The sequence below is a fragment of the Coenobita brevimanus genome, chromosome 30 (assembly GCF_032717465.1).
Source record: "Coenobita brevimanus isolate Jiangsu-jjx chromosome 30, ASM3271746v2, whole genome shotgun sequence".
NCBI classification, from domain to species: domain Eukaryota; kingdom Metazoa; phylum Arthropoda; class Malacostraca; order Decapoda; family Coenobitidae; genus Coenobita; species Coenobita brevimanus.
In genome coordinates, this window is record NC_136983.1 from 37,300,110 (window position 1) to 37,326,123 (window position 26,014).

General features: G+C 42.0%; 1 protein-coding gene across 1 annotated transcript in view; it reads left to right on the forward strand.

The window, feature by feature from the left end:
• The first annotated feature begins 3,017 nt into the window (after positions 1–3,017).
• The window catches only part of LOC145395295 (uncharacterized), a 40,220-nt gene continuing 17,223 nt past the window's right edge, over positions 3,018–26,014 (forward strand). Inside the window, exons 1-6 of the mRNA XM_080268973.1 lie at positions 3,018–3,098; positions 3,327–3,449; positions 9,895–10,118; positions 13,906–14,064; positions 14,474–14,564; positions 15,368–15,668. Of these exons, the coding sequence (XP_080125099.1) occupies positions 3,018–3,098; positions 3,327–3,449; positions 9,895–10,118; positions 13,906–14,064; positions 14,474–14,564; positions 15,368–15,668 (979 nt within the window). The remainder of the gene's footprint in view (positions 3,099–3,326; positions 3,450–9,894; positions 10,119–13,905; positions 14,065–14,473; positions 14,565–15,367; positions 15,669–26,014) is intronic.

A 26,014-nucleotide genomic window follows, 5' to 3' on the forward strand; every position in this document is an offset into this window, starting at 1 on the left:
GATGGTGAGCGCCCCCACTTACGACTAGCGTCCCCACCCACCACACAAGTATAAAGTAACGCAGCAGAATCTGGAATAAATCGGCAAGGAAGAGGTGTTAATAACTTTACTAACCGTACGAATATACCGCCCTGAAAAAATACGGATCATAAGTGTTCTTTAAAAACTTTCCTTTTGCTTAGACTGAATGTTAATTTTAAGCTGAAATAAAATCAACGCTTCATCTATTTATATATCTTGCAAGTAAATAATCCACTTTGAAACAGGTATGTGTTGCTATCCTTGGTTTTCTGTCTGTCTGTCTGTCTGTCTGTCTGTCTGTCTGTCTCTCTCTCTCTCTCTCTCTCTCTCTCTCTCGTCACTAAACAGCTTAAAGATAAAACCAGTATTATATATATATATAAACGTGACAGGTGGCTGGTAATCTTAATGGACCCAATTTCTAATCCCGGCTGGGGTAGTTAACTGTTTGAGGATTTAAATTTCATTTCAGCAGATTTTACCACCTACCAGAAGGCCCGTCGACATGTAGAAATACCCCCGCTAATACCAATACACACGTCCTGTATGAGACAGCCCTGGCACGTTTTCAGTGTGAACTGTGGGTATTAGCGTCGAAGCGGTAACATGTGGAAGCTGCATAATAAAAGGAATGACTACTGGGCCTTAGGAACGGGCTTTGAAATCTATGCCCAGAGTGCGAAACATAAAACTAATATAAGCTTTATTTCCTATCTGATCAGCTCGATTATCTATTATTGTTTTCTATTGTTTCTCCATAAAAAGATCAGCACAATGCTCCTAATCAGTCTTGCCACAGAGCTACATAATTATAATCATTTGAAGCAAGAACTCGTCCTCAATGATAAGACACTGATAATACTGATTGTGGGGAGAGACACTGACATAATGATAACACTGATGATTTGATTATTTTGAATATAGGGAATAACACTGATAATATTCATCATACTGGCTGTAGGGAGAGACACTGATAATACTGAATGCAGGAAGACCCTGATAATGATGATTGCACTAAATAAATGACCAAGGTCCGACTTCTCGTTGGGTTAGGAGTCTCCCTAGCACCCATTCCACGACGATTGATTTTTGGATGCGGCTGGTTAGTATCCTTTTGCACGTTATCTAGGCACAGTATGGCGATTTTACAATGATTTCAGTAACATAGAAAGACAGTAAGGTGTAATGAGCACTATAAGTCGCTCAGGAAGAGATGTTACGGCGCTTCCTTAACCGAGGAGAATGGGAACCCAAGAGCTAAGAGGTATGCACTATCAGAAGCAGTAAAGAAAAGGCTGGACTTAGAACCATGCAGTACCTTCAAAATATTGCACTTTCCTGAAAATCTTTGAAGGAATGGGCTCGAGATGCACCGTTAAATAACGATGTCGTTTTGGTTAATGTTGAAAGTGGCATTTATAATCATGAAATACCGTAGGTCTTTATGCAACGATGATGATCCGCAGTTAAACTGAAAAGCGACATTTTATTCAATTTACGAAGAATCCATTGAAGCAAAGGCGTTAGTCATTTTTCCACTCATCTTGTTGGTATCATGACGTGCTTTTCATGCTCCATATTCTCTTCAGTTAATCCGCCCTATCCCTACGTTTTCTGGGCAGTGGTAGGCCCCAGTCCCGATATTTTTGGACCTTTTTTTTTTTTTTTGGCTCAAACATCCGTTTTTGGTGAGAAACATCGAAAATTCATAGAGAAATCGCTCACCTGAGGTTTAAAATACTCGATCTAGGTACGAGTACCTCCTTACCTGACTGGGTTTTCTAACAGGCTGGCACCAAAGAAAACGAGTTATATGGGAGGGTAACTATTTTATCCACTCATAAACAGTATTTATTTATTTACTTGGTACGAATTTATATGTAGTACAAGAGTATATTGGTTTTCAAACAGTAATATAGGCATTATAATCATTGTTTCACTCACTAACTCATCACCATTCATGACCTTTTTTTCCCACATTACCTGATCATCATTTCTGACTGTTTCTTCCTCTAATGCTATGTAAACTTTGTCCTCCACATTGTCATCGATTGAGGAATCACTCTGGCCCTGAATGTCTTTATTGGCCAGGTCACTGGTAACAGGTGAATTGCCAAGACAATGGCGTGAAGGGGGGGGAGAGGTTATGTGATGTAAGGCATTTTCCCTGCTTGGCATCTTGTAGAGGAATAGAGGAAGGTGTCCCGTGTTTATGTGCCAAAAATCACTCGCGAAATCACTCGCGAAAATTGAAAATTGTGCAAATTAGGGACCTTGCAATGTTGCCGTGTTAATTCACGTCTCCAGGATATGAAAGCACATCATGTGAGGACGTGAATTCACGTCTCCAGGACACGGCGGGTTAAGGAAGCTCTCTAACCCCATTTCCTAAGTGACTTTTTTTTTTTTTACATCTTACACTCTTCGTGTTGCATAAATCATTCAAGTATCGCCATACTCTACATAAAAAACGTACAAAAGGATATTAACCAGCCACATTCAAAAGTAGCCGCTAAGAGCGCGTCCACACTTGTCCTCGAACATGTGTTGGCAAAACAGCTAGCAACATGTTTGAATACAGATATGCTGCAGTATTTGGACAAATGTATGCAAACATGTTTCAGTGCAACTTCGAATTTACTGGCAGCAGAGGTAAAAGAAGCAGTTCGATGAGTGTCCATACGAGGCAGCTGAGCATGATGTAACCAACATGAGCTGGAAGCTGTTGTTGCGGCTTGTTCGTTATTGTGTTATTTACACGTTGCCAGCACTTGATCCAGCAACCGTGTGGATGTCCCCAAAGGAAGAAGTACTTGGGAGTTTCCTTTTGCAACAAGAATTCGGTCCCATATCCTTACAGCCCTCCCAGTTACTTATTTTAACTTAATGAGAGTCTCTTGTACTGATGGGGCTAACGGAATTTCTCCAGGATTAGTGATGATGATGATAAGGATAATAATTTTGAAGGTGCAGACGACACTGGCTCAGCTGTGAAAATGGCGAAGATACTGAATGCCGTGTTACAAGCTTCGTCACAGGACCTCTCGGTTACTTTTTTCATGGAGAAAAATACGCTGGTAGGTATTTCTAGACTTGTAATTTCTTTTCATGATGTATGAGTTGGGTGGGTAGGGGACAAGCATCATGAAATCAATGGGCTATAGTAGATATTATTCATTTTTATAACACATCTTAAACATTCGATAGTGACCTGAGCAGTGATATTAAGCAATGGTTAATGTTGAGTATAATGACTTATGTAATATACAAGGCGGATTTAAGGTCTTCTAACCCTAATCCTGCAGTTTGCTGGTATAGCTGACGTGACGGCGTGTTTGGGTGTGGGTGTGTTTGGTATGAGTGTGGGCGGCCAGGACGCTAATGTGACGCAAGTACACACGTCTCGGGTGGTCGGCCAGGCTCGTCAGGTAGGTCACTGTCATATCACTGCTGAGGGGGGTAGGTATCTGTCTCATTATTGCTTAGGCGAGAAGGTCACTGTCACATTACTGCTGAGGCGGGTAGGTCAATGTCACATTACTGTTGAGAAGGGTAGTACACTGACACGTCACTGCTGAGGCAGGTGGGACTCATCCTGCTCTGAAGTGTCTTTATACTCTTTTGTTTTTTAAATGATGAGTGTACTTAAAGACGTAAAAACGCTCATGAATTCCTTAACACTTTAACTGCGGGCATTGTTTTGCCCCGACTGGCCTCTCCCGCGGGAGTTTCAGCCAAAATGTAAACAAACTTTAAACCTTTATAACTCTGCACAAAATAAATCTAGAGTGAAAAAAATGTAAACAAACTTTAAACCTTTATAACTCTGCACAAAATAAATCTAGAGTGAAAAATAAGGTACCAATTGAAAGTACTAACCTTCGGCTTTGCAATGATGTAGGTTTCATGATTTCGTTGACTATCACTGGATGGGCAGTGCCGTTAGAAGTAAGCGATCTAAAATCACTATTTTTCGCTCACACACCATTACCTTCGCTCACACACCATTACCAAATGCCAACCTCATTCTGATAATAATACTATAAACATATATGAACACTGCACATACGATAAACACCCACTCTGTGTTCACTGAGGCAGGTAAAAGGCACTGTAATTGCCCGCACTTCACTGCCACATCAGCGGTGTTGTAATCTCTATTTTTCGTTCACACATCATTACCAAATGCCAACTTCATTCTGATAATAATACTATAAACATATATGAACACTGCACATACGATAAACACCCACCCTGTGTTCACTGAGGCAGGTAAAAGGCACTGTAATTGCCCGCACTTCACTGCCACATCAGCGGTGTTGTAATCACTATTTTTCGCTCACACACCATTACCAAATGCCAACCTCATTCTGATAATAATACTATAAACATATATGAACACTGCACATACGATAAACATCCACTCTGTGTGAACTGAGGCAGGTAAAAGGCACTGTAATTGCCTGCACTTCACTGCCACATCAGCGGTGTTGTCACTCACACAGCTGGACAGATACTGATGCGTGTTGGTCAGGGGTGGGGTGGGGGGCCCGGGGGGTGGGAGGTGGGGGCCCGGGGGGTGGGAGGAGGGAGGTGGGGGTCGGCTGGAGTGAAAGAACTTAATAGCTACTCTCCCTTGAAACAATTGGCGCACGGAAAAAACGCAGGGTATTCAAAATATTCACAAACATTCGAGAATGACACCCGCAGTTTGGTCCAGTTTTTGCAATGTCATTCTGAGATGACACCCGCGGTTAAAGGGTTAACCTTGTAGTACATTGTTCAGAATCCAGTGCAAAAGACGTAGATGAAATTATTAGTTGGCCAGAGCCGGTATTCTCGTTGGTTAAAGAAGCTCCCTCTCATTTTTTCTCAAGCGATTTATTTGGTTATTAAACCTTACTGCCCTCTTCAGTGTAACATAAATCCGTGTAGGTTGCTACGGATTCACTAAACTGATTATCAAAATTTATGGAGAGAAAAGCTGGAGAGGCGACAGGACCTCCGATGCCGACATTTTTTTATGTTTTCACGATTATTAATGTATTTACATTATTTCAGTACAGGGGGATATTGTTGCGGTATTTGTTATTCAAAACTGATTAACCAAGAATACAGCACAGAGATAGCGCATACCTCCGCCAGTGCCTATACCAGACAATTCAGGTCCCCACCAAAATGCTATACTACAGGCATATAGATTTCTGTGTGCAAGTGGTTTAGCATGTCAGTGAAGGTAAGCGTACCCGTCTTTCAAATAATCTAATACATAAATCATTAAAAAAAAAAGATTATCCAAAGAAATTGGATAATGCTGCAATGGACAGCAAGATAGAGAGACAGATAGACATAAAACGTGGGCAGAAATGTACACAATTTTTCTTTCCATGCACAACACTTCAGCACAACACTTTCATGGCACCTCACATTGTTTTCGTATTCTCGTGCCTCCCGGGCAATCTGTCCACAGTATACGTCCTGTGAACGTGGACAGCGACAAACCGTCTGTATATATTTTAAGTACTCCTAATATAAGGTACACACAAGCTGCGATACAATTCCTACATTTCGACTCAATCCTCCAGATGCTTTATGTAAAATCGAAAGCAGTATCTACGCAGTCATACCACCTGACTAGAGGCAAGCTGTGTAAGGGGCGCATAATAATACCCTATCTATCTATGTATTACCAGACGCCTTAATCCCTTAAGGGGTGGCGACAAACAAATCACCTCCATGTCGCCGTGTCCCCCGCCATTTCACTGCCCTGCACCCAGCTCACACACCCCTCTCTCATATACCTCTCTATCGCTCCATCTCATCCTTGGCCTCTCCCTCCACCTCATTCACATACACTCCCCTCGTCAGTCTCTCACCCTCCACCCTCTCCACTTGGTCAAACCATCTCAGCGTGTTTCTATGTTGCTTCCTATCACATCCACATCGACACCACAAAGCTCCCTCACTTCCTCATTTGTCAGTCTGTCTCTCCATGTGACTCAACATGCTCCTCTGAAATAACTCATTTCCACTTTTGTCCCTCCAACAAAGTCCAAGCTTCACTTCCATATGTCAGACTTAGTATCACGGTACTGTCATGTTGTAACTTTAATCATTTCCATGCTCACTTCCCTGTTTCTTATCACTGCCTTCAAGGAACCAGCAACCTTTCTTCCTTGTTGTAGCCTTTCAAGCACTTCACCCTCTAAACTTCCATCCTTACTCATCACACTACCCAAGTACTTAAAGGCACTCATTTTTTCAATTTCCTCCTCATCCAACCTCACTGTACATTCACTGACTTCACTTCTCTCGAAGACCAAAACTTTACTCTTCCCTACATTCACCTTTAGATTCTGTTTCTTACAAACTTTCCCAGACTCATCCACCAAGCCTTGCAGCTCCACTTGTTCTTCACTTAATAATACAGTATCATCTGCAAACAACAGTACAGGGAGTTTCCAAACACTGCCTTCTCTCACTAGGGCCGCTTCAACATCCACTGCCCTACCTTGTATCTCTTATATAACCCCATCCACATACAGATTGAACAACCATGGAGACGTGACACATCCCTGTTTCAATCCAACCTTCAAATAGGAGAATTCACTCAGTTCACTATCCACAGGCAATGCAGCCTTGGCACCCTCATACGTACTCCTCACGGCATTCAACAACTTCCCATCTACTTCATATATTCTTAATACTTTCCAAAATCCTTGTGTATCCACCCTGTCATATGCTTTCTCCAAATCCATGAAGGCCGCATACAACCTCCTTCCCATGTCTAGACTCTTTTCCACTAAAGATCTGAGAATAAATATCTAATCTACACAACCCCTTCCCTTCCTAAAACCTCCCTGTTCTTCTTAACAAATTCCTCTGTTATTTCCCTAACTCAGTTAATAAGTATCCTGCCATATACTTTTCCTGTTACACTAAGAAGACAAATGCCCCTATGATTACCATATACTTTTTCCCCTTTTCCTTTGTACAGGGGACTAATTATACCAGACTTCTAATCCTCCAGGACTCTGCCTTCCTCCCAGGCCAATCTGCACATCTTCCACACCCATCCTATTACTATCTCTCCCCCATGCTTCAGCATTTCACCACACACTCCATCAATTCCTCGGGCTCTCTCCATTTTAACTTTCCTTATTGATTCCACGACTTCCATCCTACTGATTTCTTCCTCTCTTCTCACATCCCTCCGTCTCCCAGCCATTCCCCAGCTACCTACACTCACATTACTTTCATTCTCTATGTTCAACAGTTCTTTAAATGTTCTCTCCATCTCCTCACTTTTTCTCCCTTCTCTACTAGTAATCTACCATTTATATTTTTCACTCCCCAACTAACTTCTTTGGTACCATGTCCTAATCTACCTCTTTCCAGGACATTTTCTTACATTCCGTCCACTTTATCCTCAAATTCCAAATTCCTCATCCACTTTATTCTTACTCTCTGTTACTAATCGTTTCACCTCGCTCTTCCTCTCTACATATAACTCTCTCGTCTGTATTTCATCTTCTTCCACTCGCTATATGCTTTCTTCTTTTGTGCCACAGCCTCTCTCACCTCTTCATTCCACCATGCTGTTCCATGAACCTCCTTTCGTCTTCTCTTCACACCACACACTACCTCACGTGCTGCACAGATTTCTTTTGTGAATATCTTGCTCACGCCTTCCACGTCCCCCATCTGCTCCATTCCATATTTACCCAATTGCTCCTCCACTTCCCTCTTTTATTCTGCCTTTTTTTTTCCATCTTTTTGCAACCCTTCCACCCTCCTTGCATGAACTACTTCCTCCTCTCCTTCGCTTCTATATCTCCATTTTACTTGGACTTTGATCCTGACCACCACCAAATGGTGGTTAGAAAGTCCACTCCCCCATCCTTTATATACCTTTGCGTCCATTACACACCTTCTCATCCTTTCATCCACATACACATAATCGATCATTGTCTTCCGTTCATTCATTTCACCAGCCGCCCTTCTCAACACTCGCCACATACAGTATACCTATGGAACATTTTGTGCCTGCAGAGGGTATTGGCAAACACCAACCCCCTCCCGGCACAAATGTCCGCTAAAGCACTGCCATTCTCATCCATCTCTGCAGGCACAACCTACTCAGCAACTATTTCATTTACCTTCACATTCCCTACTTTTCCATTCATATCTCCAATCAAAAACACTCTTTCATTCCTTTTAAACATTTCCATGCACGCTTCCACATTTGTCCAGAACTCTTCTCTCACTCTTCTTGCACGATCATCCGTTGACTCATAGATGCACACAACCGCCCACATTAATCCAACTTTCAATCTTACCCACACACACAATCCTTGAGGCAACAAATCCATACTCTCTTATATTCTCCTTCCATCTGTTACTCAAAACAATACACACTCCCTCTCTTGCCCTCTCTTTCTTACCTACTCCAACTCATTTACCCCATCCATACTCCCATTTTCTCACACTCTCTCCTCACCATTTAGTTTCAGTTAATCCATATACATCCACTTTCACAGCTTCAAGCACCTGGATAATCCCTCTCTTTTTCAGCTCATCATTTGCACTCCTTACATTCCAAGTAGCTATCCATACAATGCCTTTAGTCCGGTCCTTAGTTGTCACCTTTTGGTCTGTCCTGGTCCACGGCTTCTTGTTCGTATTTTTAGTTAGTTGTTTTCCGGGGAGGGGCACTAACTCTCCGCCAACCCGCTTACCGTCACGGAGGGAACACATGTCGGTTGGTTGTATGGTTGCCACCCAGCTTTGTATATGCTTTTCTGGTTTACATGAAATCATTTAGCTTGCCACTCAATGTACCTTGTAGAGCTACCCTAAAAACAGAGTACCACTACAATAAGGGGTGGAATATGGGCGCCCCCACCCATCACACTGATATTGTGCATAATTTTACTTCATGCAGAGATGGAGATAGTGCGTCCGTGTCTGTATAGATCCTAACCACTGATGAGTTAAACGTATGGTCTTTTATCTACATAAGTTCTGTTTTTGAGACAGGCAATATAGTTCTCAGAGAACCACCTCTGTGTTCGGACATTCATATGACAATATTCTGGTACGTTCCATACAATAAAAACATGATCTTGTAGCCATGAATAAATGATGTATGCAGCTTAGCCTACAGTCAGTGAAGCATTCTGGTGATTACTTTATTCTGGTCAATAATGATCTTTGTCCAGACAGTACATAGCAAAACCACTTTTACTACGATTATTCTTCTGTTATTTGTCAAATTTTCCTACGAACAATAATAATTTCAGTCGAAAAGAGATTTCGTTTGCAGTGGCAACTTCTTCAAAAATATAAATTTTGGATATTATTAGTACTACCATATGGTAATCCTATCAAACTCAAGAAAAGCCTTTTTAGGAAAAATTTTACAAACGAAAATATTTTTTGTACATTTGGTTGCACAGTCCATAAAAAATCCATTATTTCCACATGTATTTATTTTTTTTTAACAGGATTATTAGCAGACATTCGTTTTAGGCATATAGCACTCCAGTATAGTATATATTATAGGTCATTTACTCAATCTTGGACCAGATTTTTGTCCTTTTGCAATTTATTTTAGGTAGTTTAGTGGCAGAAAAAGACAATGCAGTGTCTCTATGTCCTTTCCATAGCAATTCTTCATGAACAGCATGATATTCTAGTGTTAATCTGTTATTACGACGCAGCACCCAAGATGAGGAAATGTCAGTTATAGATGACGTTAGAGCAAAAAGAGTGTGGTGATGTCAAGAGCTATCAAGGTGGGTCAATAATTCACTTTGCAGATCGTGTATGTGCAGCTCCCGCCATTAAATTCTAACAGAGAAAGTGTTTCAGCTACGGCAGGTGTCCAGGTCCATGGCAATGGTGGTGGTGAGTGATGACCCAGCCTTCCTCACCACGTTCACTGAATGGTCTCAAAGGGAGCGTCTGTTGGTGTGGTCCACGAGACTCGTTATTCTCTCCCGTCTCCCACTCCACCGCCTCCACCACCTCAGCAAAACCCTCGCTATGACCATTTCCATGCTCATCGTACTCAATACCCCGTCACGTCCTACTGGGTCAGAATAATACACCGAAATTGTTACATCACAACTTAAGAGTAATATTATGTCTCAGTGCATGAATAACCTTACGACTATGTTTATCACTTTCCAGATGCAGTGTGTATGTGTATTTGCCGTATGTGAAGCCAGACGCCCAGCCATTGCGAATTGCCTCTTGCAGGAATAAGGAGAGTTTAATGATCGAATTTCACCAACCTCCTTTCCATGATAAGTTCAATAGGTAAATTATTAGTTACATGAGGCTTTAGCTCATAAGGTAGTCGGTTGAGGGAACTCCCCAACACCTCTTCCGTATCGATTATTTTCGGATACGATTGGCTAATATAGTTTTTGCACGTAATTTGTGCGGAGCATGATGATATGAGAATTGTTTAAGTAATGCAGAAGAGGGCGGCAAGGTGTAATATGCAAGATAAATGACCTAGGAAGAGTTCAAAAGGAGCTTTCTTAACAGACAAGAATACGGGCCTTCTTCACCCACATAACTGACAGCCGGGGCACAACCTCCATTGATAAGAAATGTAATTATGATAATCTTTTAAATGTTTACTTGAGGATAGGTTGTGGAGGATTTAACAACAGGAAGCGTCAAAGAGAAAAGATGAAAAGTGCTCTATGTACAGTCTCCAGCAAAAATCGAGAGACCGGCATGACGAGCAGGTAGTTATATGTGGCACCGCTGCATCCCCAGTTTCAAACCCTCCCACCCCCCTTCCTCATTCCCATTCATTCGTCTACCTTTCACCCTCCCCACATCCAAGGGCAATAGAGTAAGGCCTACTCGCATTGTCACAACTACTCTTTCGTCATCCATTTGTCTTGGGAAATAATGGTTTTGTTATGATAATGAATAAAAACACATTACACAGTGTTTTACTGCACAGTTTAGTTATTTATACACCATGACCTGAACGCAGGGTGATGTAGTAATGTAATCGTATGATAGTGAAGTCTGTAATCATACACTTTATCATTTTGCTGTTGTATCCAGTCAGTGTGTAACATTAAACAGCCGGAAGCTATAAGTAGATGTTTGTAGTGGTCGGTGGTGTGTGGAGGCGGGTAGTTGGCCGTCACACGTTGTGGTGGGGTCATGAGGAGAGGGAATTGGGCCGTGGGTCGACGGCTGTACCCGGGGTGGTGGATAGTGTGTGTGTGTGTGTGTGTGTGTGTGTGTGTGTGTGTGTGTGTGTTTTCCACCAGTGCTCATAAATACATCTTTATTATCATCATGAAGTGTGCATTACAATATTGTCCACTGCGCCATATAATAGTGACATTTATAGTTTAACCATATGGCAAATAAACATCTAATGATCAGTGCACAGTAAGACCTTATTTTCTAAATGTTATTCAGTCAGATATGCAGTGCAATAGCAGATTATAATACATCAGTTTGAACGTAGCCTTTAACTCTACAGAGTAAGTCAGGCTAGAACACCAGATCTCCAGTAAAACATTCACTATTGTCACTATATCACATGTTATTGTAGGGCAACTGGAACAGGACGATAGCAAAGGTGGTGGGTGGCCCTAGTCGGTGTTGATAGGGTTGCCTTATCATTCCCTTAGTTATCCACAACATTCCATTATCATATAAATCCAGTGTATGACCCCATTGTTTCACATCGTTTTATAATGTGTTCTTAAGTATACCGGTAGTCAGTTACTCTTCCTTATTAAATATTTGTGTAACCAAAACCGTTTGTCCATTTTATCATCCTTCCCTCTCTCAGTTTCAGCTGACGATAGTTAACGGAAAAAACCATGGCCACACAGAGACAGAGGAAAGTAGTAACAGACATGGGACAGAAGTTGAAAAGCAAATAATAATAAGGTTAACCTGGCCACTACGTCTATTACGTTGCTATAAGTAACACTGACCAGTGTGAACCGTAACTCATCAAACCTTTATTGAAGACGTTCTCGCTGAAAACGAATAAACTGAATTATCTGTTGTATGGCACGATAATGTTGATTAGCGTCAGCTGCAATCAAGACAAGTTTGTTTGGTTACTATGCAGATCATCCATTTGCCCAATTTAGTTACTGGTTTCCTTTTTCGAAATACGTCGTGTTATAATCGTGTGAATCACAAATTACACCCTATTGCAGTTATAACTATATAAGGCGAGGTTATATTCCTGATATTGTTATCAAATAGTGGTGGGTCTCTTGCTGGAATGAATGGTATTAAGTGGCTGAGGCAAGGGGTGGAGGGGGTTGGTTGTATGCAGCACCGGATTAACCATGCTGTGGCTTGGTAGGCAGTGCAGACTGTTGGCCTGCAACATATAGATCTCTTTTTCCGTTAATTCCGGTGAACTTATGGCATGGCCTATAATGGCCTTTTTTGGTGGCCTCATGGATGATGGCACTTATTTGGACGGCCAAAGCGTATATTTATTCCGCTCTGGAAGTCTGGGTGGCTGTGACAGGGCCGTGGCCTGGTAGGCAGTTGCCTAATTTGCCTATACCTGGTAATCCGGCCCTGGTTGTATGGTGTGCGTGGGGTCAGCACACCACATGGCTCACTTTACTGTTGGCTGTCCTGTGTATGAAATTGACCTTGATACTTATACTATCGTCAGCAGCAATGAATGGCGTCTTAGTATTGACTGACCTTTGGTAATGCCAGCAACCACATCATGGCCTCGGCTTGATCAGCTTAGGTAATTTAACCACCAGACAAACTGTCATCCAGTCCCTATTGCCCAACGTTATCCAGCATCATGTATTAAGACATCAATTACCAAGATATTACTGATCATGTGTTTTACTTATCAGCAACACTTTGCTATTATCACACATGGGGTATTAGTAGTAACTAATGGTAATGACCTATAATAGAGTTTGTAAAGTAACTGATTACGTCGAGTAAGGGAAGGAGCATACCACTGAACACTACAAACATCTGCTTATAGCTTCCGATTGTTTATTGTTACACACTGACTGGATACAACCATCAGAATTATAAATTGTATGATTACAGACCTCACTGACATACAAATATACTACTATTTTATATCACCCTGTGTTCAGATCATGGTGTATGAGTAACTATACTAGGCAGTAAAACACTGTGTAATGTGTTTTTATTCGTTATCATAACAAAACCATTATTTCCCAAGACAAATGGGTGACGGAAGAGTGGTTGTGACAATGCGAGTAGGTTCTTACTCTCTTGCCCTTAAATGTGGGGAGGGGGGAGGGTAGACGAATTAACGGGAACGAGGGAGGGGGTGGGAGGGGTTGAAACTGGGGGTGCGGCGGTGCCGCACATACTGTACCAACCTGCTCGTCAAGCCGGTCGCTCGATTTTTGCTGGAGACTGTACTGAATCGATTATCTGCATGCATTAATCCATTGTAAATTTATTTTATATCATCATAACCATGTTCCATACATTAAAATGTGTAGGCATAGTTCATAAATATGAGCAGGTAATTGTAATGGTAAATGAACTATCAAGAGACAACCTTGAGAAATGAGCCACAAACCCGTCACTCATCACTGCAGCTTTCGAAATATGCAAGCTTCTCCCCAGAAGCCATTCACACATTATTCTACCATTTTTCAGTCACTCTGATAATTTATTTTGTTCTTACTGTTGCCAGAAAGTAACATTCAGTTTAGGGGAAAAAGTATCTTCTGTGAAGCAGTGATTTTATAACACATCAAATAATTTCAGAAGTAAGGGTTCTTTCCTTCTGAAACGGCCAACTGTTCTAAGTGTTAATTATAACATGTAATTTTTAACAGAAATTTCATTTGCCTGTAGATTCTTGGATGGTACTCAGTTGACAGTGGCTCACGCGCCGATGCCTTTCTACATGACCAAGGTGGTGGATGACCCAAAGGCATTCGTGGGGAAGCGAGTCATTATACTCAGCCCTGAAGTTACTCTGCTGGAAGTCATAGCAGAAGTTTTGAACTTCGAGTACGTTAAAATACAATGTATATATATATATATATATATATATATATATATATATATATATATATATATATATATATATATATATATATAATATAATTATAGAAGTGCTTTTCCTTGAGGTGCATTATTTGCCTGAAAAAGAATTGCTATTTATGTTGTAAAATAATCCAGACCCCTAGGAAACGAACTTGCCTCTTGTTTGGTATGTCTTTCATTAACCCTTCAGTAAATGGAGAGTCAATATTTCCTTAATTTGTATCTGTGTAACTGTGTACAGTGACTTTCTTGAACCAGTGTAGTTACAGAATACCGATGAGTATTGATATTAAAGTTAAAGCCAGACTACCTGAAGAGAACCATATCTTCTTTGTGGCTGAGTATACAGTGTATCTCGTCTCGTGCCATTCAGCTTCACGTTTGTCGCGCCCCATGATGGTGCCTGGGGGGCCAAGAGACCGGATGGTTCCTGGTCAGGCATGATTGGAATGACACAGCGGGAAGTAAGTTTCTGTTTTAAAGATTAATTATAGTAACTGGTATTAATATGCATACTGACAAATAATCTCTCTCCTCGGAAGTAGACTATAATTAAAATATTTCTGTGAATCATATATATCAAATAATGATTAATTTTAAACACTTGTTTAATATGCACTGCTATCCACATTTCTGATGTGGCACACGAATGCAAGAAGTGGTTTGGAACTTCCACAGTCAGGGCCTGTTTATATCTCTGTTCTTTCCTAAATCAGTTCACGTTTGCATGTTTGTTACAAAAAATGTTCATTCCTTCATCAATGCAGTACGTTCAGTTCCACACGCATTTCTTTCGGATACTCAGACACCAGTGATTCAAAAATTTCCACTCACTCTCACATTTCCTCCTGTATGGCCTCTCTCTCTCTCTCTCTCTCTCTCTCTCTCTGATATGTATGTTCTCTGTACATCATTTCTTTTCGTAAGAATTCACCTTTTTAACAAAGTCTACTACACTCACACTCCATATCTCAAGCTTACTGTCTCATATCTCACTGCTAAGCCAATTTTGCATAAGATACTGTATTTCTAACACCTCCTGATATTCACTGTCATATATGCAACTATTTTGTCCCCCGTGCAAACATTTTATAACTTTTTTTTCCTTACTGATTTGTGTGGTGTGTGTGTGTGTGTGTGTGTGTGTGTGTGTGTGTGTGTGTGTGTGTGTGTGTGTGTGTGTGTGTGTGTGTGTGTGTGTGTGATTGCTTGTGCCATACTGTCCCTGACGTGGCAGATAATTCTATTTCATCATTATCACACCTAGGAGGCGGACATTGGCTTGGGTTACTTTACCATCTCCTTGGAACGTGCTACAGCAGTCGACTTTGCCTACCCTATAGTTTTTTTCAACACGCGCATCCTAGGGGGTCGAGGACAGGGTGAGGTGGATCCCTGGAGCTTCCTGCTGCCACTGGGTCCCTTAGTGTGGGTGGGCATCCTGGTGACACTGATGGCGGTGCTCGCTGCTTTGCAACTCCTGCCACACTGCCTGCCTGTGAGTGCATCACACTGGAAGAGATTGTTCGTCAACACTGCCAACTGTGTTCGACTATTGCTGCAACAAGGTGAGGTGCACTCGTCCTTTTTTTCAAGCTTTTGGTTTGCAAGTCATACACAGAGGATGTTTTAGTAATGTTTTTTTTTTTCTTTTGACATCTGATATTAGAAGGATTCACGATGTGTTCTGTTGCGAGACTTTTTGTTTTGATATCTTCAGGACTGACGACTTCTCCAGATTTTTCAGTTATTTGTTTTCGATTACCACTGTCAGCATCACCTCTTAATAATTTCATGGAGGTGTTCACACAGTCTGGAGTCTTTTTTTTTTTTTTTTTTAATATGAGGATGAAGGAACCATAGGCCACGAGCCCGCAAAAATTGTTCCCTCCAAGAGAAAAACAAAATACAAGAGAGAGCCAAATTCAAGATCCGATCATTTCGAGATGCCTGGACACACTGCGTTTGAAAGATTGGAGACCATAGGAAGCAGGAAATACAGATGGGGGAGACAGTTCCAGAGCTGAGCTGCTGCATTAATGAAGGACCGGGAGTAACGGTTAACTCTTGCATTAGAGAGTTGGACAGAAAAGGGATGAGAGTTTGCTGCTAGACGGGTGCTACACGCCCGTCGAAGATGTGGAGAGATGCAAGCAGACAGTTCAGAGGAGCAATGACCATAGAAGTGGCGATAGAAAAGAGATATAGATGCAACAGTGCGGCAAAGAGACAGAGGTTGCAGGGAGTCAGTAAGATGTGGAGAGTTAATGAGAGGAAAAGCCTCTAACTCCACCCTATTGAGAAGGGCTGTATGTGGGGAACCTCCCTACACATGAGAGTTGTACTCCACACAGAGGCAGATAAAACCCGTGTATAGAGTCAACAATTGTGAAGGGGTAAAGAAGGAATGGAGTCAGCTTAGTACACCTAATCTCTTGGAAGCAGATTTTACAAGAGATGTAATATGATCTTTCCAAGATAAGTCCCAAGTGAATGAAACCACAAGCATATTCAAGGATGATGCAGGATTAAGCTGAATATTATTAAACATTAGTGGGTACACCTGTGGAAGATTTTGTCAGGTTGATAGGTGTACGAACTAAGTCTTTGATGCATTAAAAACAATAAGATTATTTTTACCCCAGTCAGAGATACTAGCCATGTCAGACATTAGGTTTGCCAAAGCTTCATCCCTTGTGAGTTGAAGTAACTGCTGAGATGGGCATTGCAGGAACCAAATGGAAAGGTGAAGGGTAGAGTCATCAGCGTATGAATAGATAGGGTTAGATGTCCATCTTAGAAGGTCATTGATGAAAAAAGGGAGAGAGTTAGTGATAGGACAGAGCCCTGAGGAACACCACTGTTGACAGATCTAGGAGAAGAACGATGACCATCTACAACATCGGTTATACAGCGACCAGAAAGGAAGCTAGTAATGAAGGCACAGATAGAAGGATAGAAACCGTAAGGGGGCAGTTCGGAAATTAAAGATTTATGCCAGACTCGATTGAAAGCCTTTGAGATGTCAAGTGTGATAGCAAAGCTTTCGCCAAAGTCCCGAAAAGAGGATGACCAGGAGTCTGGAAGGTAGGTGAGAAGATCGCCAATTGAGCATCCCTGGCAGAAACCATAATGACGACCAGAGAGAAGGTTGTGATGGGAAAGATGCTTTAAAATTTTTCTATTAAGAATCGACTCGAAAACTTTTGAGATACAGGATGTTAAAACAACTGGATGATAGTTAGAGGGTTGGCAATGGTCACGCTTCTTTGGGACTGGCTCAATGAGAGCAAACTTCCAGCAAGAAGGAATGGTACAAGTTGACAGACAAAGGCGAAAGAGTTTGCCTAGGCAGGGTGTAAGCACAGAAGCACAGTTCTTGAGAACAACAGGAGGGACTCCATCAGGCCCACATGCCTTGTTAGTATTGAAGCTTGTGATGGCAGAAAATACATCAGCTGAAGAAATTTTAATGTCAGCCATGAGGAAGTCAGAGGGGGAAAGTGAAGGAGGAACAGCACCAGCATCATCTAAGGTGGAATTGGAGGAGAAAGTCTGAGTGAACAGATCTGCTTTATCAGTAGAAGAAATAGCTACAGAGCCATCAGAGTAGAAAAGAGATGGGAAGGATGATGAGGTAAAGTTGTTAGAAAGGTTTCTGGCAAGGTGCCAGAAGGAGCGAGAATTCGAGTTGGAGAGATGAGAACATTTAGTACGGATGAAATTATTTTTAGCAGAGTGAAAACAGACTTAGCATGATTCCGGGCAGAAACGTATAAAAGATGTGATTCAGGGGTGGGTTGCTCCGGTACCTTTCAAAAGCCCTCTCCTTGTTGCAGACAGCATTACAACAAGCGTGATTAACCCCTACACCTCGGGCTTGTTTACCAATGTTTTGCGTGTCCCGCTGGGTTATTTGGGCTCCGACAGACTCTCAAAAAATATTTGCCAAAAATCAGTTATTAGACCTAGAGTAATAAAATTAAATATGCTTATGGCACATACCTTCAGCTTTCTCCTGGAATGTTTGTTGAGCCTTCGTCAGTTACCGTAGGACTTGTGGAGACCTCTGAAGTAGGGTAACGAAGTCTCCACTTTACACTTCCCAACAACCCGTAACATGATTACCACAGCCAGATACAAACACTATAAACACTTTTCTATAATTTTGAAGTAGTTTGGGATCCATACTTAAAAAAAAAACACTATGAAAGCAATGGAAATTACGAGCACGTCTGGTCGTCGCACTTGCGCTAGTTCGCTCTAAGTACTCTGTCATTTATTATTCATAAAACCCCTCACACTTTATATTTCTATTACTATATCACACTTATATATATCTGGAGTCTTTCTCCATAAGTTTCCTTCAGTCGTATTAGTTTATTGTCACTGAAGTCATTCAATTTTTCATTCAGTAAAATACGTAGAGCGCCACGGATTCACTTTCACTGTTATAACATAAATTATTTGTACTCATATTCTTATATTACTAATTACTTACATTACTATTTACATTTTCTATTCTATTTTCAATATTTATCCTTCTATTTTACTTACACTATGTTATTCACTGTCACTTTCAGTAAGATAAAACTATAATACACTGTTCAGTCATATGAACTGAACATCCATTGCTTTCACCTGCTATTTACACATTATTTACACATTATTTCCAAATCATTCTGCTTCCACACTTGCACTGTTAGAACTGCTTCTGGCTGTGGTAATCGAAGAAGCAGGTAACACAGAGGGGAACCTGGCACTCAGCGAACTGCCAAGAGGTGCGTTTATGCTCAGGTGTGTGGCAGGTGGTATGCGCACATACCTGACACCTGCGAATCGCAGCCTTCCTTTTCCCTGTGGCAGGCATAAGCCCAAGTCTGTGCCGATCCATATACGCCCTCTGCTCAAGTCGGTCGGGAAGTGTTACTGGATGGCGCCTTGGAGTTGCTGCTGTCACCCTACCATATCTTTCCAGCAACTGCTGGACACAAGTCCTGGTGAACAACCTCAGGGAGAAGGACTTGGGTGGCTTGACCTTCATCTTGTACAGGATGAAGGCGTTCAGCATCGTCATATCTATCAGATGCAGAAAAACTTTCCTGTACCACCTAGTATTCTTCCTGAGGCAGTCGATCTCACCAATCATCATGTCGGACTTGTCCACCAGCTGCATGTTGATATTATAGTCCAACACAGCATCAGGTTTCATCACAGGTTTGCCTGTCCTACGGTCGACCTTCCCACTGTCTCTCATCTCCCCCTTATGTACGGTGGTGAGCATGTGCACGACCCTCTTGTCATGCCACCGTATTGCCAGCATCTTCTCACACTTGCGTAGGTGCACGTCTCCTCGCTGCAAGGTTCCCGCCTCTGGGAATTTTGGGAAGTGGGCACGATTACTTTTCACAGTGCCGCAGGAGCCAATGCCGTGCTCAGAAAGATATTTGGCAAGTTTCGGTGCTGTATAGTAGTTGTCTGTATACAGGACATGATTCCCACCAAAATACTTTTCTAGGAGCACTTTCACTACACAGCCTGAGAAGCCAAGGGGGTGTGTTTTATCCAGATCGACAGTGCTGGCTGAATATATGACGAAGTCAAGGATGTACCCCGTCTTACAGTCGCACAGTACAAAGAACTTAATTCCAAAGCAATGGCGTTTGCCTGGAATGTACTGAACAAACCGAAGACGTCCTCTGAACAAAACCAAGGATTCGTCAATGACAACCTTCTGAAAGGGGTGGAAGAATGACATAAACTTATCCTTCATTCTGCTCAGAATCTCTCAGATCTTCCAGAGTGGATCGGTTTGGGAAGGTACATCGTTGTCGGCAAAGTGCAGGTTTCCCATGATGTTCCGGGAGCGATCTCTGGCCATGTACTTATTGAAGGTGGGTGAGGGTAGTAAGGGGTCCATGGACCAGTATTCTTCCAACTCATGCTTCTTGGAGTGTGGCACGAGAAGCATGAGGGCAAAGAACACATACAGCTCCTGCACTCCCAGCATGGACCACTGTTGCATCTTGGCTGCACCTGTACCACTTGCAGCACGTTGTGATTCATACCTGTTGGTCTCATCACATATGTGCTGCATGACTTCGTCATCTAGGAAGGCCAAAAGGTAGTCGACACACTCAGCAGTGAAGGCAGGCTGAACTATTGAGGAGCTCTCATCAAAAACTAGATTTTCTGGCACAAAATCTGACCCTTCCGTTCACATGAAGGCGTGCAGGATTCCCTGTCGTGGCGGTGAGGGCGGGTGGTGGTGGTGGTGGTGGTGGTGGTGGAGGTTGGTTGTGAGGGAGGTTTTTCTCGGTCAAGGTCACTTGCACTGACCCTAGGTTGCCGTACAGCACTAGCAGCCCTTACCCTACTAGCTACACTACTTTTCACTCTCCTTGATTTACCTCTACCTCTACGGCCTGCCTTCACTGTTGATGCTGGTGGTGACTCCGACGACGAAGACTCCGGAGATAACTCAGCCAACAATGATGAAGAAATGAGTGAAGTGGGGCTTGGGGAACGGGGAGGTGAATGCACTCGTGACTCATGGCGGGCTGGGTCACGTGGGGGCATTGTTCTGGGGCTAACATGCCGCCTTTTCACTCCCTTCCCAAATTCCTGTCCTTGCTGCACTAAAGGCTCTTTTCCCTTGGAGCTAGACACTGATTCACACACTGTAGCACTCGTTGTTGCTGTTTCTGGCACGATAACCTCACCTGGCTCATCACAAGATTCACCCGAATCGTCATAGTCACTGTCCATCATAATCATGGACAATTCTGCCAGTTCACGTGCCACTGCAGAGTCACTAAGGCCTTTCCTGCTTGCCTCACTACTTTTCTTAGGAGTAGAGGTCACGGGGCCCTTTGCAATGGGTGCAGAAGCGGCAGGAATGGCGGGGCGTGAGTGCGACATCGTTGCTCTACAGCAGAGGACAAGGAACTAAATGCTGCGGCTTATCTGAGAAGGGAAGGGTTGACAATAACACTTTAGGCTGACTGCTGCTAACTTACAGGCTAATTTTTTATAGGTAGAAAATCTCGGCAATACATAAAGAAATAGGTAGTTCCAGGTGAATGTAAATGTCAATTATTATTCTCCCTTCCTTTCTGATATATATTTTTATTACAGACATCGATTACAAGGCATAAATCAAATGGGAAATTACCGTGGTAATATAGCGAATGAATGCACGTGAGGTTTTGTCAGGTGATAATTAGCCAATTTCTGGTGTATAACACTATCACTTACCTGTTTTTTTTTTTTGGTATATATTATTTTGTATAAGTATAGGGCATAGGGCTTATTTCAATGGATGAAATCTGTGGAAAAATCTGGGGGATATTTGCGTAGTGCAGCGCGGCATGGGAGGTGAGAGGACAGGGTAATGGAGGGCAGGTAGGGAGGGGAGTCACGAAGGGGGTAAAATCACTAAATTGTCAACAATGGATGGGAGTAGAGATGAGATTTTGAGTGCTGACTAGTGTTGGACATTGGCAGTACTGATAGATGATACAAGCCACCACTTGAGAGCCTGGGATAATTCAAAATAACACAAAATCACAAAAGTGACGCCCCGCAGTATGATCCATTGTGGCCGAGCGTCACGAAAGTGACGCCCCGCAGTTAAGGGGTTAAACCAAGGCTTTCTTGCATTAGTCAAAGGATATGAGAAAGGAATGTATGCTCCCATGACCAAGAGAATAACCTCCGTAATGCGCAAGGCACACTCAGATGGCTTCCGGCCATGGAAGCAAAAATTATTCCAGGGAAAATCAAAGAAGTACTGCCTGGGGGCCTCCCAATCCGCAGCTCCAAAGTGCCACAGACAACGTTTCTTTGGAGGGTCCACAGGCCTTACGGGAGCAATAGGACAGGTTAAGGTGATAAAATTGTGATTGGAGGAGCCCAACAGAGGGAAAAGACTAACAGTGTAAGCAGAAGGATTAGTTGTAAGGAAGAGGTCAAGGGATACGGGTTGGATGCTGTACAAGTTGCTCTAGGTCATTAAGGATAGAAAAGGTGTAGGTTTGTTCATCAGGTGCATCATTGAAAGGAGAGGAGAGCCAAAGTTGGTGGTGAACATTGAAATCTCCTAAAATGGAGATTTCTGAGAAAGGAGAAATGAATAGAATGTGTTCCATCGTAGAAGTAAGATAGTCAAAGAATTTTTGATTGTAAAATTAGGGGATAAGGTAACACCACGGATATATTTAGTCAGAGAATAACAGGAAAGTCGAAGCCAGAGTGTAGAGAATTCAGAAGAATCGAGTTCAGGAACCTGAGAGCAAGACAAGTTGTTGCGTATATATACACAACAGCCACCTTTGCCTTTGAAATGAGTATAGAGAAAGTAGGAGGATACAGAAAAGGGTTTGCTATCAGTTGCCTCAGACAGCTCAGTCTCAGTTAGGAAAAGAAGGTGAGGTTTGGAGGAGGAGAGGTGGTGCTCAAAAAAGTGAAAGTTTGAGGAAAGGCCGCGAATGTTGCAGAAATGAAGAAGAAGTGAGTCAGACAGTGGTTCCAGGCATCTCTCTGAGTCGTCGCCGTTCGAGATAGAGGATGGACAAAGGTGACATTAAATTTAATGCCATTTTTACATAAAGAGTCACTGTTGTGTCCAGTTATAAACCGTTTTCTTCTGACATCTGACATCATGAATGTTGTTGTTGTTGCAGATGTGCGTGAGAGGGTTGGGTTGTGGTGGTGTGAGCGTGTGGTGGTGGGTGTGTGGATGCTGGCCACGCTGGTACTGACGCGGAGCTACGCCAGCAATCTGACGTCCCTCCTGACTGTCAGATACATTCCCATGCCTATACAGTCACTAGAAGACATTGTTGAAAATCCAGTTACTCTTATATTGCAAAAAGGAAGTTTTCAAGCACAAAGTATTATGGTAATTTTGTGACCTTGTAGCTTTTTTATTCAGTTTTAATTCATGTATGCTGCATCTCAGGGGAAATCTTTTTTGTAATGAAATTTCTGTTTATTAGAAATCGAGAACGAAATCATCATTATCAGTATCAGTTCTCATATTCCTAGTAACTGAACAACTGTTTTGGGATTTTGGTCTGTCAGTGAGCAGTCATTGATATGTCATTGATGATTTATTTCCTGAGAGAATGTTAACACGTCTTCCAGTCCTGTTTATACTGTTATGGAAATAACATGGGCCCGTAATCTTGTCGGCTAAAGGAGCTCCCTAACACCTTTCCCTAAGCGATTTATTTTGCTTTTTACACCTCACATCCTATTCTCTGTTTGTAAACCCTTCAAACAACGCCATACTCTTCATAAATAACGTACAAAAGGATATTAACTAACCACATCCAAAACTAAACAGCTAAGGAAGAGTTGCTACGGAGTCTCCTTACTCGATCAGAATACGGACCTATAAGAGTTTGTATATATTATTGGGTGAATCGCGATAGTATGTCAAAACGTGAAGTCATACGAAATGATGTACAACTGCACTGCTTAATTTTCAACTCTCAAGTAGCAGATTCCCCAGTGAGAATACTGGCGTAGGCACAAATACAGCCACAGTAATACTATCCACATCTACATCCCAGTACACACTTAAATGCCTTCCACATCTACACTCAAGTCTGAAGCATTGGGTGAGAGTGGTCGCTTCTGCAGTGACAAAAACTGGTATTCTCTGGCTTTATAAATCAGCCGCTTGTTGGATTCATAATGCCGTAACCATCGATGAGGACATAGAAACCCACAGTGGCAGACGGAAAGATATATTCCATACTGACACTGTTGGTTTCACTATTCAAATCAGCTGCTGTTCAGAACCCATAAAAACTTATATATCCACGAGGCTCTTGGCTCAAAGAGGCCAAAGAAGGGTCTTATACGACCCTAAAGCAGCCATTTTATGAATCTGACGACATATTTATAGAAGGTCTTAAGGTGTTTATACATATTAAAACTTAATATGACTCACACCAGTAATTCAGTAGGCCAATTAAGCAAAGAAAATGGCCTATTTGGTCGGCCCCTGGGAGGCTCTGGCAAATTCATGTATAACACACATACTTGTCAGTGTCAGGCGTGTGCTGAGCAGTTGTTACAATACAGTACTAACAATGTGTAAACCATGGACGTTTTTGGCATGGGATGACACTTCAAACTCATTATCAGTGTGCTTGTGCAAGAATGCTTATGCCTGCGCTCACCTGTGAGCTACTCACTTACCTAATGTCAATTATTCACTTTTAATTTCTTCCCCATTGCTCATCAGAAAATCATGCCATATTTTGATGATCTGCAAAAGGAGGGTCGATTGGTGTTAGCAGAATACAACGAGATAGTTGAGATGCAGGATACTCTGGTGAGAAGAGGCGATCATGTGATGGTGGCAGTGGAGCCCAGCCTGTACAGTATGATGGCACAGGATTTCTCTGTTAAAGGTATTATACATATATATATATATATATATATATATATATATATATATATATATATATATATATATATATATATATATATATATATATATATGGAGCCTCTGTGGTAGAGTGGTAGAGTGTGCATTTCGTACACTGGTGAACCAGGGTTCACGCCCCGCAAGGGTAATAAACTTTGGGAGTGTTCACCTGGCCACGTACTGCATTGGTGGACACAAGAAGTGCTCTGGTTGAACAAGTGTTGCTTACTATAAAGTATGCTTGCACCCAGTCGGCTTGCACAGGCCGATTACACTTGGTTCACAGACAACACCCACATCCAAAGCCACTCCAACACTACAATTACACTTACAAGCACTTCCTACCCTACTGTACATGCAATCTCTACCAGACAGCCTAAGCCATTTGGTAGAGATACATTGGTTGTATCGTCCCGACTTCTGTCAGGATAGGCCGGTCCTGCAGTGGATACTCAAACGGCTGGTTATATATATATATATATATATATATATATATATATATATATATATATATATATATATATATATATATATATATATATAAGTCCATTAATCCGAACATCGATAATCCGAAAATCCCAATAATCCGAATTTTTGAAGATGGCTAACAGAAACTCCAAAAGTAAAGAAAATCAAAATTAAAAAACTCACACTGGACGCCAAATGCGCCAAAGCGCTGAGTGGTGTTGTCATGGATCAGGTAATGCATGGATTGGTAACTCCTCGTAAATATCCGACCATTTCTGGGTGGTTTCAGGGCAATTCGCCACCAAGATAATTCGCCGTCACAACAATACCAGGACCATTCGCAGTCAGGATGATTCCCCGTCGTTTATTCACATAACATTTCATTTAGCAAGTACACTAGTCTTGAATACTTGTACCTCATCAAAGTCGTTTTAAAATACACCCAGGATGTTGTAGTACCAATTAAATTTAATGAAGACACCTATGGGGGACGCTAGAATATAATGCAAAGCGAACTACAGTGAGGTAGAAACAAGTTAATTATTGTCTAAAAGTGCAACTTATAAATGATATCCAAAGCCTATGCTATTGAAACATCATAGACTTTGACAGATCCCCCTGAAAACTGAGTTATAAAAGTATCAGTTAATCAATGATAAGTATATTTATAGAATGATGGGGAATTGTCCTGATGGGGAATCGTCCAAATTTTAACCCGTCACGTCCCGAGGTTTTCCGCACCTATGACATCCCCCAGTCCCGAGCCTTTTTGGAAAAAATTTTTTTTTGCTAAAACTTCCGCTTAGGTCGAGAAACGAAGGAAAATCACAAAGAAAGTGGTTCCCGCGGTCTATAAGTGGTCCGTACAGGTGCAGTTTCCCCCGGCAGGTATGGTGTTCTGTAATGGGCTGGATATGCGTTTACGTTTTCTATGGTAAGAAATAATGGAAGAAACAACACACAACACCTCTATATTTGTTGAATTTGAACTAATAAACAATA